This window comes from Epinephelus lanceolatus, chromosome 11 (assembly GCF_041903045.1).
Source record: "Epinephelus lanceolatus isolate andai-2023 chromosome 11, ASM4190304v1, whole genome shotgun sequence".
Taxonomy (NCBI): domain Eukaryota; kingdom Metazoa; phylum Chordata; class Actinopteri; order Perciformes; family Serranidae; genus Epinephelus; species Epinephelus lanceolatus.
In genome coordinates this window covers 13346637-13364549 of record NC_135744.1, presented here as the reverse complement: position 1 = coordinate 13364549, position 17913 = coordinate 13346637, and the positions used below count along the sequence as shown (strand labels likewise).

The following is a 17913-nucleotide window of genomic DNA, read 5'->3' as shown; positions in this document are numbered from 1 at the left end:
AATGTCGGTGACACCAGCTTCGGGGGCTGCTTCGTTGAAATTTTGTGGGGGGCACTACTGAGCCATATTTTGGCAGCTGAGCACGAGACCCCTAAAATACCAAATTTTTCACCAGATGTGATGTGTGTGCAAAGTTTCATGAGTTTTTGCATATATTAAGCTCCTCAAAAAAGCGATTCATTTGCAGGAAGGATAAAAATCCCTTGGATTTCAATAGGGTCCTGGAAGCGCATGGTACTCTGGCCCAAATAAATATGAATATGAATACTGCAGCCTCTGAGGGCTTTCAAAAGATATACAGTTATTTAGTAATAGACTGATTCCTCATGACTTGCTGTGATTCAGAAATATGAATCGGCACGTTCCTGGTGGGTTTGACTTTAAGAGGCTTTTATTTTCTCTTCTGTCGTGTATCATCTTCACAAAACAATCAGCTTAAAGGTTTTTCTTCTATTTCAAAAGAACAGTTAGAGTCATCTTGAGATGATTTTTATGTTCACAACAAAGTGAAAACACAAAGCCTTGAACTCAACACTCAGCCAATTGGTACTTACAGACAGTAACAAAGCACTGACTAAACATTTATCTTCAGCTTGGTTGCATAACACCATGTAACAAGATCCACTGGAAGAAGAGGTTTGCAGATAGTGTGAAAATTGCATTAATATGGATCTTTCCACCGGCAAGTTTGCTATGACGCACGTTTGATATTCTAGTCATGACTATTAGGAAGCCAACAGGGAATAGAGACACAGCAGCTGAGCTCTGAATGGGTTTTATTGATCTATTTTGTGGCACTGGGATGGAGATTAAAGTATGAATACAATATCATCACATCACACTGGCACTGAGGATTTTCTCCAGAGAGCTGCTTTATCATACAGCATCTCTGAGTAAATCTTCACTGTCGGGAATTCATGATAACAGACACGATACAATAATGTCTCTCTCTAACTATAATGTTGCCATACAGTGGCAGTGCAGGCAAACAGAATATTAAGAGGACAGCTCTAGTTTCAGACAACTTGAATTATATTTATAGTTTTGGCAACAGTTTGTGAAGATTAAAAATCAAAAGCTGAGATCTGGGAACACGATGACATGGCAAAAAGTTGGGGCATGAAACATGAGCAGATAGGTAAACTAACAGATAAGCCAAACCAGCTCAGTCGCCGCAAGAAAAATGTTCACATTGTGCGTTTCTGCAAACCACGAATACGTTACAGTTGCATGTTTCATACGTATCTTATCAACGTTTCTAAGGTGACATAAAATATAAGCTGACTTTGTCATCGGAGGATGGAGGGGGCGGTGGATGGTGTGTCACCTTTGTGGCGTTTCCACCACCATTTGTGGCACCAAACCTGGGTGTTTTTTTGCCAAACCTCTGTTTTTTTTAAGCAGCACATTGTGGTGTTTCCCAGCAGCATTTGAGCCATGTAACCAAGGTGTTTTTAGTGGCACATTGCAGCGTTTCCCAGCAACACTTAAGCCACAGAACATGGGTATTTTTTTAGAAGCACATCACAGTTGTTTCTGGCTGTGTTTGTGGCACCGATTCGGGTATATTTAGTTGCATATTGAGGCCAGGTATTTCCAAGCATCGTTTGAGCCATAGAACGTGGGTGTTGTTAGCGGGGCATTGCAGTGTTTCTGCTGTGTTTGTGGCACTAAACCTGGTTGTGTTTAGTAGCATATTGTGGCTTTTCTCAGCAACATTTGAGTCACAGAACCTGGATGTTTTCTGCAGCCTATCACAGTGTTTTCCAGCAGCGTCTGTGGCACTGATTCAGGTGTATTTAGTGGCATATTGCAGTCTTACCCTGCCGCATTTGATCCACAGAACCTGGGTGTTTCAAGTGGCACATAGCTGCATTTCCAACCATCATTTGAGCCAGGGGACGTGGGTGTTGTTACCGGGACATCGCGGCATTTCCAGGCCACGTTTGTGGCATTAAACGTGGTTGTATTTAGTAGCGTACCGTTGCCTTCCCCGGCAGCATGTGAGCAACAGAGCCCGGCACATTGTGGCATTTCCCAGCAGCGTTTGTATCAAACCTGGGTGTTTTTAACTGATGCATCAAGGTGTTCCTCAGCAGCATTTGAGCCACAGAACCTCTGTTTCATCGTGGTGTTTACGTGCGGTGTTTGTAGAAACCAAAACCTAGTGTTTTTAACCAACACATTGCAGGTTATGCTTCACATAACCCCAGTATTTTTAACGGCATATTGCAGCATTTCTTGGCAACATTCACGACATCGAACCTGGGTGTATTTAGCAGCACATTGAGGTGTTTCTTGGCAGCCTTTGTGGCACAAAACCTGAGTGTATTTAGTGGCACATCACAGTGGGATATGTAGCACCAAACCTGGGAGTTTTTCAGCGACACATTGCAGCGCTTCCCAGCGACGTTTGAGCCACAGAACCTAGGTGTTTATAGCAGCACATAGTGGTGTTTTCCAGTGGCTTTTGCGTGTCTAAACGTGGGTGTTGAAAGTGGGAACAGGATCTTTTCCTGACCATAACCAATTGGTTTTTGTGCTTAAATCCAACCACACCTTCACCACAGTCTTGTGGAAACATACAATATAACGTATCTGCTACAAAATAATGTACAAATATAACATATCTGTGGTTTGCATTTGGTTGGCCAAACTTACTTGGAAGAGAAAACTAAAGCAAACAATAGAATTATTATCCAAAATGTCCACTGTACACATTAGTCATAGTTTACAGATGGATTTCCTGCTTCAACTTTGACCTACCGTACCTGTCATAGTTGTGCATGTACAGCATTCCTGTGCAGTGAGGGATTACTACAGATATTTCAGGTACACTCAAGGTTTTACCTCCAAATAAAGTGAATTGAATGAGAGGCGTTAACATCAAAGAATTTATCATTTATTGCAAATGGTTACACAGTTAGATTTCTGCTGTGTGAAGGATCTCTCAATTAATCTGAGCAGCGACAATGATTCTGCTGAGAGAGAGAATCCCCAAACACTTAGGGTACCACATCAGATACAGAAACATACATGAACATGAGCTCAGCAAGATAATTCAAAGCTTTAATGATACAAGGAGGGAGCTGCACAGCATCAGCAGCATTAGAGAATAAGAAGAGTATTAGACACAGTTTATAAAGGCCACCTAAAGCACTTTTATGAATATGATGGAATGATAGTAAAACATATGATGCAACCTGAGCGCTCTGTCTGAACATCATTAAATAATCTGGATAAACTTAGTTTGTGAAAAACCTGTCTGACCTTCTGATGCTTGTGAGCATTTACTTTGATGAGTGCAAAGTAATCAACCGATAAAAACAATGGCAATAACTCCAAAAATAGGAGGCAAGTTGTGATAACTGGCACACAATATATAGTGTTTCCTGCTTCTATTTTACTTTTGTAGAAGGGAAATTAAAAAGACAATTTAATATTTAAACACACATTGTTCTGTCTGAAGCAACAAATTTGTATTCGTCCTTTTACATTGCAACATATTTAGACTTCTCCAGCAGACTTCAGTACTGCATCCTGAATCGCTGTAGCTATTGGAAACACCATTAGAAAGAAATGCTTTCAGTAAGAGTATTAAAAAAAGTGTCTGAATGTGTGGTCAGGCGAAGCTCCAGCTGGTCCAGAGCATCAGCAGCGTACCGGCATATGAGGCCAGAACCAGCAGGTAGAAGCGAAACAAGAAGCAGTCGAGCTTGGAGCAGAGGGCCAGCCATTCCGCCTGAGCCGAAGACTCACTGTCCTCCTGGGATAAAGCCAGGCGGAGAGAAACCAGCTCCTGGAGAAGCCACTCCAGCCCAGATGGAGCATCCTGGATCTCATTCAGGGACAGCAGGTCCTCCTCCAGTGATGGCTCAAGCTCATAATCTATGAGGAAGATCAGGGAATCTGGTTTAAACTGTGAACAGTTAGTATAGATGCATGCAGTTTCTCTACATAAATGTAAATAATACAAACTGATCATCATGGCTGGGACAATTTAGTCATATTTCTGGCATCAGTATTGTGATACTTTCAAAAATGCTCAGTTTCCAAACACTTTGGTACAGACTGTTTCATCTCAGCTGGCCAGAGAACAGCTTTTCCAACTCTTTCATCATTAATCAGAAGCTTTCAGATGGGATTTTACAGAGATAAACTGGAGGAAAACAGTTTTCACAAACTGAAATATAAGAACATCTAAGCCTTAAAGGTCCGGTGTTTAAGATTCATGGGATTTAGTGGCCTCTAGTGGTGAGGATTGCAGATTGCAACGAGCTGAAACTTCTCCCGGTCAGAATTCCTTCAGTGTTCATTGTTTAGACGGTTCTCTTCCTCTCCAAAACAAATGGACCAAGTGATTAAAAACACAGAGTAAAGCAGTTTCACGTTAGACATCAGTGTGTCTCTGACGCTGTTCGGCTTGTCGCAGACAAACCGCTAGCCGAGCCCCTGCTGATGCGTGGTCACCTTTTTTCCTCTGATAACTTAAAGGTCCGTTGCGTAGGATTTAGTGGCAACTCACAGTGAGTTTGCAGAACTGAAACTTCTCCCTTGTCACGTGCTAAGTGTGTGTGTCGAGGATGCTTCCTTAGTAGGATGAGTCCTTCCAAGTCCGGTGCTACAAAGGCAAGACTCCTTCCTAGCATTGGAACACATTGGAACAGGTTAGCGAGTGCCCAGGTGTGCATCACTGAAGAGGACCTGCCTTTAATTCTGGCAAATCGAGCGCAAAAAATTGTGGTTGCTTGTTGCCCGCTGAGGATACACACATGCATCCTTGAGAATTTGAAGGATCCTTGACATTGGAACGGTCCTTTGGCTGGATTCAGTGACGTAGCCTTCATGAAATTCAGCCCTTTTAGGATCCTTTCTTGACTCAGAGAAGCACCATGACAACATGGCCGACTCTGGTGACCAGTGTTGGGCTTGTTACTCTAAAAACGTAACAAATTACTCATTACTTTTTCAAAAGTAGTAATATTACTTTACCTATTACTCCCTGCCAACAGTAATTTGTGACACGACTCTTATATTGGTAATTGGGTATCTCCCCAAAATTCAGATGTGTGCCTCTGTGTGAATGTCAAGGTAATCACTGGTAAGTGTAGCTAGGGCTAGATAGCTTTATTTTTTTTTACCTGGGGGACTACCTGCAGCAGCAGTGTTCTTGTCATCTTTCCTGTTGACAAAATCAAATTGATGGGAATATTTCCAGCCGCTAAGGTCGGTGTTTCCAACTAGCTCGCTGTTTAGTGATGCAAATGCACAGCAGGACGATTACAAGCAACAAAAGTAATGTTGTAACGAGTTGTTTGGTTTTAGATTAACTGTAATATTATTACTGTAATTGTACAATATTAGTGATTAGTTACACTACTCATCACTGGAAAAAGGAATATTATTAATGTACTACTAGTTACGCGTTAGCGCCCAACACTGAAGAGGACTCACTCCATTTGTAGATATAAACGGCTCATTCTAAGGTTTAATGTTAAAAAGTCAGTGCTTCTCTGACACTGCTCATCGCAGAGGGGCTGCTAACCATGGTGGCTGATGTGAATAGCTCAATCTGGAGTTAGCATTAGGTTTACTATAGAAACATGGCGGTGCAACATGGTTGACTCCATGGATGAGGGCCCACTCCCTGTGTAATTATAAACAACACTTTCTGAAGTTACAAAAACGCACAAGTCTTATTTTCAGGTGATTATACACTAAAGAAAACACTCATATTCCATTTCTGCTAGTAAATCCTCCAAAATCCTACTCAAAAGCCTTTGTGTCACCAACAATACCAGAAGTTCAGTAACATCTGAATTGTTTTAAATTGTTAGGGTTTAAACTTTCCCGCAGAAGTGCTTTGGCTTCCTTTTATCCAAGCATTCTTTCACCCTTGACTCCATTGAACACCTGTTTATTGCAAACTGACCTTTCTGATTTGGTGAAGCATAAAGCAAGAACACACCACAGTATCGCCTGTCAGCAGGACTTTTGGAAAATCTCAGTCTTTGAGCTCGTAGCTTACCTCCAGACGGGTTGATGTGATCGAGGGTCTTAATGGAGGTTAAAGCGCTCTCTGTGAAGCCGTGACCAGCTGAGCCGTACTTGTCCAGCAGGCAGGCAGACACTGACATTTGCCTGACCTCCTTCTCACTGTGGTGGAGCAGCTTCACCACCAGAATAGACTTGATCAGGCTGAGCATCAACAGGGCCATGCACACCGCAAAGAACACACCTGGATGGAGAGGGGAGAGAAATCAGAAAAGCTCCCAACCCTGGCTTCTTGCACAATCTCTAGATTAACCTAATAACCAGAGTAAAGCATTATATTCCAGATCAAACCTGATCTTCCTCTTATGGCCCTCTAGAGTTTTACATCTGTGGATGTTTTTGTGCAGAGATGACTGCACTGACTGTATTGGTTTTAAATCAATTGATTTAAGTTGTTAGAATGTAACTTGCAGTTATTGTAACAAAAACAAAATTCTGACTGTATTTTTGTAGAAAAAAAGTTTATTGAAAAAAATATACAGTTAAAAAAGTGTCAGGAGCCGAAAGAAGGGAGAGGCTCAGGAATCAGCAGCAAGGTTCAATGCTTTTGCGTTGCATTGAACAGTGTTAGAATAACATATGTGAATAACAGCATTAAAAATAGATTTTTATAGTTTCACATAATAAATCTTTTTATTGGATTATGTTTCTTCAACCTAAAGGCATGCTGCCCACCCAGTGGACATGTGAAAAACCCCTTGAATACCCCTTGAGATAGAGAGAGCAGGACCTCCAACAACCTGTCACTACACCACATCTGGGACACCTCACGACATTCCAACAGAAAGTCTAGCATGTTTGATTTTCTTTTTGTCGTTCTCGACTGCTCCCGTCACAGCCGTCACTTTGACCAATAGGAACACAGAGCGATAAGCTGCCATAAACAACTGTACGGCAACAACAGCCCAGCCTTTTAGATATTTCCTGTAGGAACGTTACCACACAGAGTAAAAAAGAAACAGCAGGCACTTGATCAACCCGCTGAGTACTGCCATTAGCATCAAGCTAGCAAACAATGTTATTTCTTTATAATGGAGACGGACATAAAGTAAGAGAATTAAAAAATAGTGGCTTTTACTCACCACAACTGCAGAGGCTACCAGCTTCATTTGAAACAGACTACATTAGAAACGGGCCATTATTCATTATTCCCTCTGTATTTTTATATTTTTACTTTTTATCCACTCCCGTTTGCCTTGATAAAGTTAATGCTTCGCGCCATCATTTCAAACTCAACACTTCCTGTATCTGTTTCAAATTAAAAGCCCGTTATAACTTGGGTTGAGAGAATCCCTTTATTTTTTAAAAATACTTTTATTGTGAAACATTTGCAGGAACTTGTTGTGGAGCATTCAGTGACTTGTTTGTTTGTATACGGTTCTTCAAATGTAGCTCCTGCCATCTGCTGGCACTTTTTATGTTACTATAACAACATTTCTATACTGTTGGAGGGCCTTCCTGTGTACCCTGTTGTTTCCTGTTGTCCATGAGCACCCTACACAAGGTTTTGATTTGATTATACAGAGCAATCAGTTGTCTCTTTTCCAGTGCTTGACCTTGTTTTTATCTTCTCAGTTATTTGCGTAAATCAAAAAGATGCTGTTGCAACTATTTAGAAGCCTACATAAAAAATAGAGTAATGTAATTTCATAGAAAAATCAACAACTCTGCTTAAATACGTATATCTTGATAACTAACAGAAATGTTGACATGTCCCACCTATGAGTGGAGTCCTTACTGCAGTGGCGGGCAGATCATCTGTCAGGTTGACTCTAAAGACAGTGTAACCCAGCAGGATGCTGATCTTAAAGGCAATACGTGTGCCGCTGTTCAGAGGCAGGTAGAAGCTGATCACATCTACCAGCATGAGAAAGATGCTGGGGATGAGGAGTCCCACCACATACAGCAGGGGGCGCCGGCGGATCAACACCTGCAAGAAAGATGAGGACAGAGAGCTGAGATCTGATGGACACTCAGAAATAATATCATTTATTCAGCCACATGTTCCCTTCAGTGGCGTCTGGCTGTTTTGCTTTTATTCATCCAGGTGTTGACGTAGCTGCCACCTTTGCTTCATACTGAAGTTTTGTTAGAATCAACATTTTTTCTCAGAGCTGAAGATGAACAGAGGCATTCTGCGTCAGAGACCCTTTTCATAAGACATACCTACCTTCAGCAAATAATCTGCCACAGTGTAACAATATCCCAGTGAGCCATGAAATGCTCCATTATCAGAAAGCCTTTCGCTCTTTGAGCTGAATAAATAGCAGCCCTCCCTGCTCTCCACCTGCAATGGGCTATGGGGCCATTTTCCTCACCACTAACAAGAAGTCCATTGATCAGGCAGCCACTGAGACAGTCTCATTATGGTTGCTCACCCTCCCCTGTCTATCAGCCTCCCTCTCTATCTGTCTCTTTACTTGCCAGAAACAGCCTCGGCTCATCATTTGGCATTAGCTCACTAGCCCGATCCATGAAGGTCGCGGCCAATTGCTTTACACTTTACAATTCCAGCGCGCAGTGCGGAGGGGGGCTAACCCACAAAGGGGCTACAGTTTAAAGCTCACCATCGATAAGCAATCACAGTCATCACAGTGCAGTGACTGGCTCACTTGTAACAGAGCTGTTTCACAGTACTGCACCGTTAGACATCAGTAATATTACAGAAAAATAACCTGCAGTACAACATTTATACTCTCTACCTTGGCCTTCAATCACTCCCTCTGTGTTAATGTGATACATGTACATGACCGAGACAATAAGGCACATACGTTGAACTGGATGTGAGCATAGTCAGTGTTGTCTTGGTGGATTTGCCAGTAACTGGAAGGAATGGACAACAGTTCCCACTCTCCGTCGTTCATGAACTCCCTCTTATCATTAGCAATGGCCTCGGCACTCCTCCACAGCGCCAGGTCAATTTCCTTCACTGCAACAGAGAGAGAGAGAGATGATGATGAAGGTTAGAAAGGAAAGCAGTAATTATCTGCTTTTCCTTTTTGATCATGTTCATCATTTTTTCCTCCCAGTAAACACAAAGAGATTGTGTTTGCTTGGATTTTATCCAGGTAGTTTTTACACTTTCCTACCACTGTCTAAACATGCAAACAAGGTGAATTGGAAGTTGTATGTCTACCAGGCTGCAGCCGCCTTAGCTGAGTAGTTGGCTACTGATGAAGTATGTGGGACAAAATAATCTCAATCACTGGAACTTTGCTCATTTATTATGGAGATGATTCAGTTGTTTTAGCCGCCATCCAGTTGGGTGTGCCCAGAAGAACATACTCAAAGAGCACCTGAGAGGATACCATCCCTTTATTCTTGTGCTGTCTGCTGTAACCCTCCAACATCGCAGCTCCAGTTACATTGCACATTTGTCATACAATAGAATGTTTTTAAATGGAAAGCATTTGTTTATGGTCTTTTATTAAGGATCTTTTCAGTGATTTCAGAGTTGTAATTCTCACACGTCTTTATTTTTTAATGAAATATATTCCAACATGAGATCGATTGCAGACGCCACATTGAAACAAATCAATCATACCCATGTTCTTTGATAGTACGCTAACCATTCGCACCAGATTTTACACGTGTTGCATCCCAGTGATATGACGCCATATTACACTGTGTCCCAGCCTTTATTTAATAGCCTTGCTTTCATTATGTCACCTACCAGTTGGGGTGTTTATTGGTCCGGTGCATTCTGGTAGTTGCAGTCTTTTTACCGTTTGAGCAAAAGCTAATGCCACAGCCCTTTTCCTCTTTTTTTTTTCCAGTCATTAAGCACCAGTTTCAAAAGTATTTGCACTGCAGAGCCTGCCCAGTTTTGTCAAAAGACCATGTTTCCAGCACAGAAATACTTCCTTAAGCAAAAATATTAAACATTATCTAGAACCAGCCTCTAAATTTTTAAGATTTGCTGATTCCCTTTTTCTAACTTGATCATATTTTTGAGTTTAGGTGTGTTAGTCAGTAAAAAAAAAAAAAAAAAAAAAAAAATCATTTGAAGGAGTCACCTTGGGCTTTAGAAAATTGTGACTGACATTTTATAGACAAAATAATTAGTTGCCTAATTGGGAAAGTAATTGGCAGAATAATCTATAGTGAAAATCGTAACCCCTGTCTCCGTTCAAAGATGGTCTCTGGTGTCAGATGTGAATGGCCCTCTTGATTTTTCTCTGGCCCTGGTTGATGACTTTTGACCCCTTCCCAGCCTTTGGTCTGATGTTCACAGTCTGATGGTGTTGTCTGTTCCTAGTGTTCATTCAGTCTCTTGTATTCACCTTATTCCTGCGTGTGCTACTGTAGAGATGATTGTGGGTTGACATTGCTCCAGTCGAGTCATATGCCAGTTTTTTCTGACACAGCCTACATGCTACCTTGTTTTCATTTTCTTGATCAAAGTACCGCCAAACCGTGCTGGTTTTGGGAGAGGACATCTCTCCAAATTCCAACCGGGCTGTTTTAAAAATCCAGTCTACTTGAGCATTACCGCGGGGAGGGGGACTGCTGTCTGACGGCTCTGTGGTATAGTTTCATTGGCCTACCTATGGAGAGGAATAATTTGCCACCTGTACTGTTTTATGTTAATGCCGGATCGTCCATCGTCCATGTTAGTGGAAGTCTGTGTAAAAAGTCTACCCTTTGAAAATAACTGTAACATAGGGGAGATTCTCCATCCATTTTTTCCCCTAATATCATAGATAAGCAAATGTACACGGTAAGATAACCGATAACTTTTATATCATGGTATACCTTAAAACCGGTATATCGCTGCAACCCTTACTTGGAAGCTCTGGCTATATGTTCATAGACACATAAGGGTGTTTAACTAGGATGCTCCTGGTGGTCCCTTGGTTGTAAAACTGAGCAAACTCCATTGACTGTTGAAAGCTCTAGAAAGGCTACAAAGTTGACCCTGAGTTCCCAGTGTTTTGTCAAGCTCCCATAAGCTTCTAAGATTAGGTGGCTGTACTCAAATCATATTCCTCATGGGTCCCACAAAATTCTACCCTGCATTTACCTGAATTTACTGAGCTTACAGACACACCGGGAAACATACCTGAGTGAAGCCAGCTGCGGAAGGTAAGGCTGCAGTTCTGCTTGTCAAATGGAAAGGCGTACATCTCCAGGCTGCAGGCCAGTACCACCTGCATGGGCCGGTAGTTCTTCACTGAACCAGAGGAGTTGACGTACACATAGGGGATTGGCAAGGACTTCCCCTCGTCCACACTGACAATGAGCGAGAGGAGAGGAAAGGTGGAAAACAGGGTAGAATATGAGACTTGAGGAGCTGTAGTGGTCATTTGGTGGTCCAACTTATATTAATGATCACATTTATCACAAGTGGTGTCTCAAATTCAACTTTACTTTCGATTACAGTTAACGACTTTAATTATCACCTTCGAGCAGTTGTAACACCAATCACAAAATGTAGGACAGAAGCAGAGAGGAGAATATGAAAAAGAAGAAGGATAAGACCATTTCTTACATTACCATTATCAGCCAGTTCCAATATTTAGCCAGGTTAAGGGACCAAACTTGTTTTTGCATGTTTTCAACAACATTACTTAATATTGTAGAAGTAGTAGTAGTTGTTTTTTTTAATGTATGTTAGTCTTTGTTATTTTGCAACTTTTAGAGACTTGAATCACAGTAAACAATTAAATGTTTGCTCCAAATGCTTTCAGAGATGTGAGGGTGCGCTAGCACGGCAAGATAGCTCTAGCTAGCAGGTCAGCTGTTTACGCTATGACGCGCCAGTCAGCGTTCACGCTCTACCCAGGAGAACAGTCTTATCTCAGAAGCCCTTTGGTAATTACCAGTATTATCTTTAGAATTTTAATCCTTTCGAAAGAGAAACTTAAGTCTTCGACCCTTTTTCCACCAAAATTAGCATGCATATGCAGGTTTTTTTAAACATGGTAACCTGCTAAAATAGGCAACAGACTATCTTCCTATTTCCAGCATCACAAGTTGAGTAAATATGCCTTTTTTTCCCTTCCCTAGTGTGTAATGCTCCATGTCACAGACACACTGGAAAATAGGTTTGTAAACTGTAGAAAGTGCATGGAGGCTGACGAAAATGTCAAGGCAGTTAATTTTGCCTAAAATCTGTTACCTGTCCAATCTCCCTTTCAAACTTGGTGCAGACTAATTTTGAGTAATGTTCAAGCACTGCTTGGACGGAGCAGGCTCCTCCAGGAAGGGTGCTGGGCTTTGAACAGTGGAATCACAACTTCCAGATCCCTCAAGTGATGCCTATGCCATCCCATAGACTTACAGTGGAAAAGAGATGTCAGTAAATCAGTGGATCACAACCTCCGTGAAATTAATCTTTTCACAGGGGTTGGATCCATTTAGATTTTCAAAGTCTAGAGGAGCCACCTGAATAAATAATTTTATCTCTATTCAAGTTAGCGGAGGGTTAAACCACAAGTTAGTCACATTGCTTGTGGCAGTCTCTAGCGTGCCTGCTCTATGGGAACAATGAACTTTTTTGGCGTCATGCACCACTGAGCAACTTTGAAAGCAAATTGCGCCCCACCTCAAACGCTCTATCCAGTTCTCTTTTTTCATCCACTGGACGGAGACAGACGGTATTTAGTGACAGCCAGTCATTGTTTTGCACCAGAAAAGGGGCATAAAGTAGCGCATCCACACAAGTTGTAATTCCACTGTTGGGTCACTGCTAATATTGACTTCAAAGCCTTGGATGTATGTTAAGAGACCTGGATAGAGCATTGGAGGCAGGACCCTGTTCATTCCTATGACAGTTGCTCAGTGGTGCATGAAACCAAAAAAGCTCTATCTCTGAAATTACCCAGATGATCAGCACTGCTTCCGCATCAATAGGTCCATAGCGTAAGGGCACTAGAGACTTTCCCCGGCTGAGAGGGCTACTTCAGGTTAGTGCACCACTAACTTGAATGGGGATTAAATGATTTAATCTTGCACCTCTGCTGGACTTCACAACCAACGCTTAAAGAAATGTATCCCTGATTTAAAAACACCTCTCTCCCAATGTAATGTAATGTCTATGGGAAAAGTATTTTTCGGGCCTAATGGCATCATATGACAGACTCAGGAGTTGTAATTCCATTGTTTGGCCACCACAAAAAATTGGCTTCGAAGTCTGGCGTATTTCCTGGGAGCCTGGGCCACCTGTCAATACCAACTAAAGCTGAGCGGAGCTGGAACTGCTAAATACCAGTGACTACATCAGAGTCCTTAGTCCCAGGAGTGACTGCTGATTGTAGCCTTTCCAATCAAATACAGACCCCAGATGTTAGTGGCTGGGGTTTCTGTGCGTTGGGAAAGCGGCTTTTGAGTCAAAATCTAGTTGCTGATCAAACTAGTTTGAGTGGTGGTAGAGTTAAGGTTGGTGTTTTGTATCGGGCCTACTTTTATGTACATATCTTATATATCTGACATATAGTATATTTTAATGCACCAATAATGATATTGGACCCTGCGTTATTGATAGTTACTACAGTAAGGATAAGGATAACATGCACAGTTGTATAATTACCAAAGCCTTGCTGAGTGGGTGATGTAGAGTTTGAACTTTAGCATACTCTTGATTGAGAACGTTCTGGTGTCATTTTGATTCTCACTGGGGGAGTGCCGAAGTAGGACATTTTTTAAATCTACTCCTAGGTGCTTTAATGTAAGGATTCAGTGCTTAGGGCTTATGGTGGACATTAGGACTCAGACAAGGTCTCTGCAAGTGGATCTTTATAGATAACCAAAATCAATGGAGGTCAATGGCTGAGTGAACAATAGGAAAAACAAAACTAAAAGATGCTGTACATTGAGACTAAAATGTCAGTACTTTCTTACAATTCACTGACAATAACATCGGGTATCCAGATGGCATCAGATGACAGTGAGATCTCATTGATGCCATCAAACTCCTCTGGGTCCCAAACCAAAAACTCGTCTGTCCAGATCTGAAAATAGAGCAGGAAGTTTGCAATAAAATAAATGGGAAAACAGATAGTTACAAAAGCACTTCAACCAAAACTCCTCACCATAACTCAACTGCCAGTGTTATTGATTGTGAAGTGTATTACAATCAATACTGTGTAATTCACTCGTGCTGTGAAGTGAGAGCTGCTGTGAAATTTACAAGGCTCGCAGCATATTGTGAAGAAACTTTAAAATGAAATCCCAGTGTTTTGCACAAGTTGTGTAAAGCTGACAGCAGAAGTCAGACACTGAGGTGGTAGATATTTGGAAGTGTTTTAATTTTAAAGATATGGATTTTATAGAGGAGAAAAATATGTGTTTTGCTGAAGCTTTACAATGAGAATCAAAAAGGACCCACCTACCTGTCTGTACCAAATACTGGTAGTTATGCTCTGGGTCTTTCCATCCTGTGAAAAGCAGAAAGTCTTGATAACACTTTGTAATAATACTTAAGTTAACTTATATTATACTGTGTGGACGTTGATGATATCAGATCTCTAACCCATTAAATTAAAAACCAGCAGCATGATTGTAGCAGAGTGTTTTCAAAGTTTACACACCACATCGAGGACAGACTGCAGGATGAGGTCTATGTAGATGATGGTGGAACTGGTCCAGTTGTGAACAGGACGAACTCCGCAGTCGTATTTCCTCAGGAGGGTCCTTGTCAGCTGGTTCAGAGCTGATCTCTTCGGTTTCTCGGGCACACATTCAGCCACATGAGCTGAAAGGCAAAGCTAGATTACCAACTGGGGCTCCAGATCCTCCAGGGACCCGAAAGGCTTCAATTTCGTGGTAATGTGATTAATTACAAATTTCTTTGGGTGATACTGTCTGCATCTACCATTTAAGCACAAAACTGAAATGATCAGGGTCTTTAGTAGGCTTTGTCATTTTTATGTAGTGTTGAGGCCAGACCCTCAGGGACCCTGTATCAAAAATAAATAAAAACCTTTAAAGTTTCAGTTGATACTTATTTGTACATGGTGCTTGTTTGTAGAAAGTGGGGTGTGTTGATGAGTGTATCACATTTTTACGCTAGGAGACCTCAAAGAAACTAAGTTTACACTGCTATCAGTCAGTACTGATTAAGGCAAAACACACTGCGTGGGCACTTTTTTATAGCCTTCCAGTTATTAAGGATCGCGTTAGTTCAGGCAGGACACGATGTCAAGTTCAGCTCACATCCCAGCTACATCAGCTGATCACAAACAGCCCAATCAACTGATGAAGCAGCTGATTGATGAAAGGGAGTCAGCTGATAGATCACATGATTCCTTTCTATGCAGCCAATTGGCAAATCTCATCGAGGGTGCTCTATTTAAACTGCTCTGGCCTGCCTACTGTTGCTGCTTCCTCTGCAAGCTGCTTTGCAACCCACCTCCACCCCAGCTCCTCCTTTTCATGCTGTATAGATAGATTAGTTTATTTGTCCTATTAGGAAAATTTTCTTCACGCTTCCATACATCTTGAGTGCCAACCCGACATATACCCCACAGATACAACATACATTTGCCACACACACATGGATCTGAAGTGTCATTTCTGTTTGTCTTTGATGCTGCTCTGTTCTGTTCCTGGTGGGTCTTTGCTGCTGCCTTAGGCTTTCCATGTAGGCGCATGGAAGGGCGGGGAGGATTGCCTCAGGCTTTCCCCATTTGCACATGGAAGGGCAGAGAGGTGTGCTCTTTCTGCTGTATGGCTTTCCACGCAGGCGTGTGGAAGAGCGGAGAGGTGTGCTCTCTCCGCCTTATGGCTTTCCATGTAGGCGCGTGGAAGAGGCTTTCTGCGTAAGCCCGAGGAAAGGCAGAGGGGCCGCAGAACAGAGCCATACCGCCCAATATAATACTGTGCCAAATATAATACTGCAAATGGAATTAACGCTTTCTTTGACAGAAGTTTTCCTGACTGAACTTAAGTGATTTACACAGTAATATGAAAGTATTTCCTGACATAAGTGGTTGCGGAGCTTTTTAATAACCTGTGATTCAGTAACTCTACTTTTTCTTTACCAGTATCGTCATTATTACATGCAGTGTACCAGTGGCGCCCCCAAGGGGATACAACCCAGACACACCAAACCAACTTCAGAGAACTAGCTGGAATAAAAGCCGACTGTAGCGTCACCTCACGTCACTGTGTCTCGGCCAGAAAGTTGCACATGAACACACTGTAGAGACTACAGCTGACAGCCACAAGGATGTAGGTTCTGCATCTGTGTGGAATAAAAAAAACTCTCCACACCAGCAGATGGCAGTAATCTGTATTTATTATTCAAAGAGGGAACCTGGAAGACTGACTTGACACAAAATATTCTAGCGTTCAAACTTGCGCAAGTAACGCGATGCGAAAATTTGTGTCACGTTTGGTTAGCCTATCATTAATGTTGCATACTTTAAATTATTATTATTATGATTTTTTTATTTGTTAGGTAGATTTATCTTTGCTAAAAAATATGTTGGATTCTTGTAATGCATATATTCAGACTTGTTTTACTTAAAAAAATAAAATAAAAAGAAAATTAAAAACTCAAAACAAAATTTAAAACCATAACTTGACAGCCACCCTGGAGTAACTCTGAGGACCCTCTAGTGCAGTGGTTTGGCTAGTTTGCTGTCTCTGTTAAGTAGCTGTCTGTTAGTCACTCACTCTACAGCAGGAAACGGCACTTCAAAATAAAAGCTCTGTGCTGGAAATTCACTGTACTTAAAAATAAAGTGTGTTTTTTACAAACTTGACACATTTGCAAGTCACTTGTGGTCCACTCAGAATGGACCTGCGACCCACTTTTGGACCGCGACCCACCAGTTAGGAACCACTGCCCTAGGTGTCCCAGACCCCACGGTGAAGACCCAGGCCTTGACATGTACACAGATACATCACACATTAAAATGAGACTGTTGTGGAGCTCAAAATATTAACTATACCCGTATTAGTCTGTGCACATCAGATAAATAGTGACGTTAATCGTAAGATGAGAAGCCTGTATACTACAACAGCAGTTGAGTTCCAGAAATTCTGTCATGCTTTCGGTTTTGGTGTACTGTGCCCAAATTTCCGGTACCTCAATCTGGCCACCCCTATGAAAGGTTTCCGGGGGCGCTGCTGTACCTGTGCGTGTGTTACATGACATATGACAGGAGGGTTAGAAAAAAAGATCATGACACCACTGACAGTGAATCTGTGAGAGGGGAGACGCTGACCTATAAAATAACCAATGAGTCATGGAACGGTCACACTCCAAAGAGCAAACAAACCTAGCTGGCTCTGTTTTGATTTTACATTTTACAAAGAAGAAATCTTTGCAGGGAATTTTTAACTTACAAGTAGTTCATTCTATTAAGGAAATGCAATTATCTGGTCGTATCTTTAGCCAGGAAGAACACCTTACCTGAGAACAGCAGCATCAACCAGATGAGAGACATCAGGCTAAAAAAAGTCAACCTTCCAGATGACAGGTGATATCCAGGTGTTGCATCAAAACATCTGCTCTGTTAACGCAAAAATATCCACAGTTTCGGGAGCAGCAGCGTTGAGTGTAGAGGAAGCACAATGAACAGGGTAGTGCAGACATTTTGGTAACACTGATATTGATTTTCCACTGCCTGGGTAAGGTGATACATAATGAAAGACGTTGGAGAGGAAGCTCCCCGGAGGTTTGTTTAGTGCTGGTGTATTGCTTCATTACAGAGGAGCACGAACACTTAGGTATCTGTCATCGTACAGGTGTTTCTAAGCCAGCTGTAAGCACCACACAGAGCATGCAACAGATACACATCATAAATTGTTCCTGTGTTGCACAGAATGGCCAAAGGTATTTTCTTAAGTGTAATTTAAGAAAACATTGAAGGGGGAAATTCGACCATATAATGAAACTAACAATTCTGC

General features: G+C 41.8%; 1 protein-coding gene across 1 annotated transcript; it reads right to left on the bottom strand.

Annotated features, from left to right (window-relative positions):
* Positions 1-2958: 2958 nt before the first annotated feature.
* htr3b (5-hydroxytryptamine (serotonin) receptor 3B) lies at positions 2959-17450 on the bottom strand. Its single transcript, XM_033651577.2, has 9 exons — positions 17417-17450; positions 14586-14749; positions 14388-14432; positions 13897-14006; positions 11117-11286; positions 8826-8983; positions 7774-7984; positions 6029-6238; positions 2959-3888 (listed from the first exon to the last, which is right to left on the bottom strand). Exons 1-9 carry the CDS (start codon positions 17448-17450, stop codon positions 3623-3625), a joined length of 1368 nt encoding a protein of 455 aa, XP_033507468.1. The 3' UTR covers positions 2959-3622.
* Between the last annotated feature and the right edge of the window lie 463 nt (positions 17451-17913).

What these genes read in the sequence shown, in the direction of transcription:
- htr3b (XM_033651577.2), bottom strand. Translation starts at nt 17,450, where the DNA reads ATGTCTCTCATCTGGTTGATGCTGCTGTTCTCAG. An exon ending in GATGTTATTGTCAGTGAATT is followed by an intron (nt 11,287 to 13,896) that starts GTAAGAAAGTAC and finishes GCTCATTGTCAG; the next exon opens with TGTGGACGAGGGGAAGTCCT. An exon ending in AGTAAGGACTCCACTCATAG is followed by an intron (nt 6,239 to 7,773) that starts GTGGGACATGTC and finishes CTCTCCATCCAG; the next exon opens with GTGTGTTCTTTGCGGTGTGC.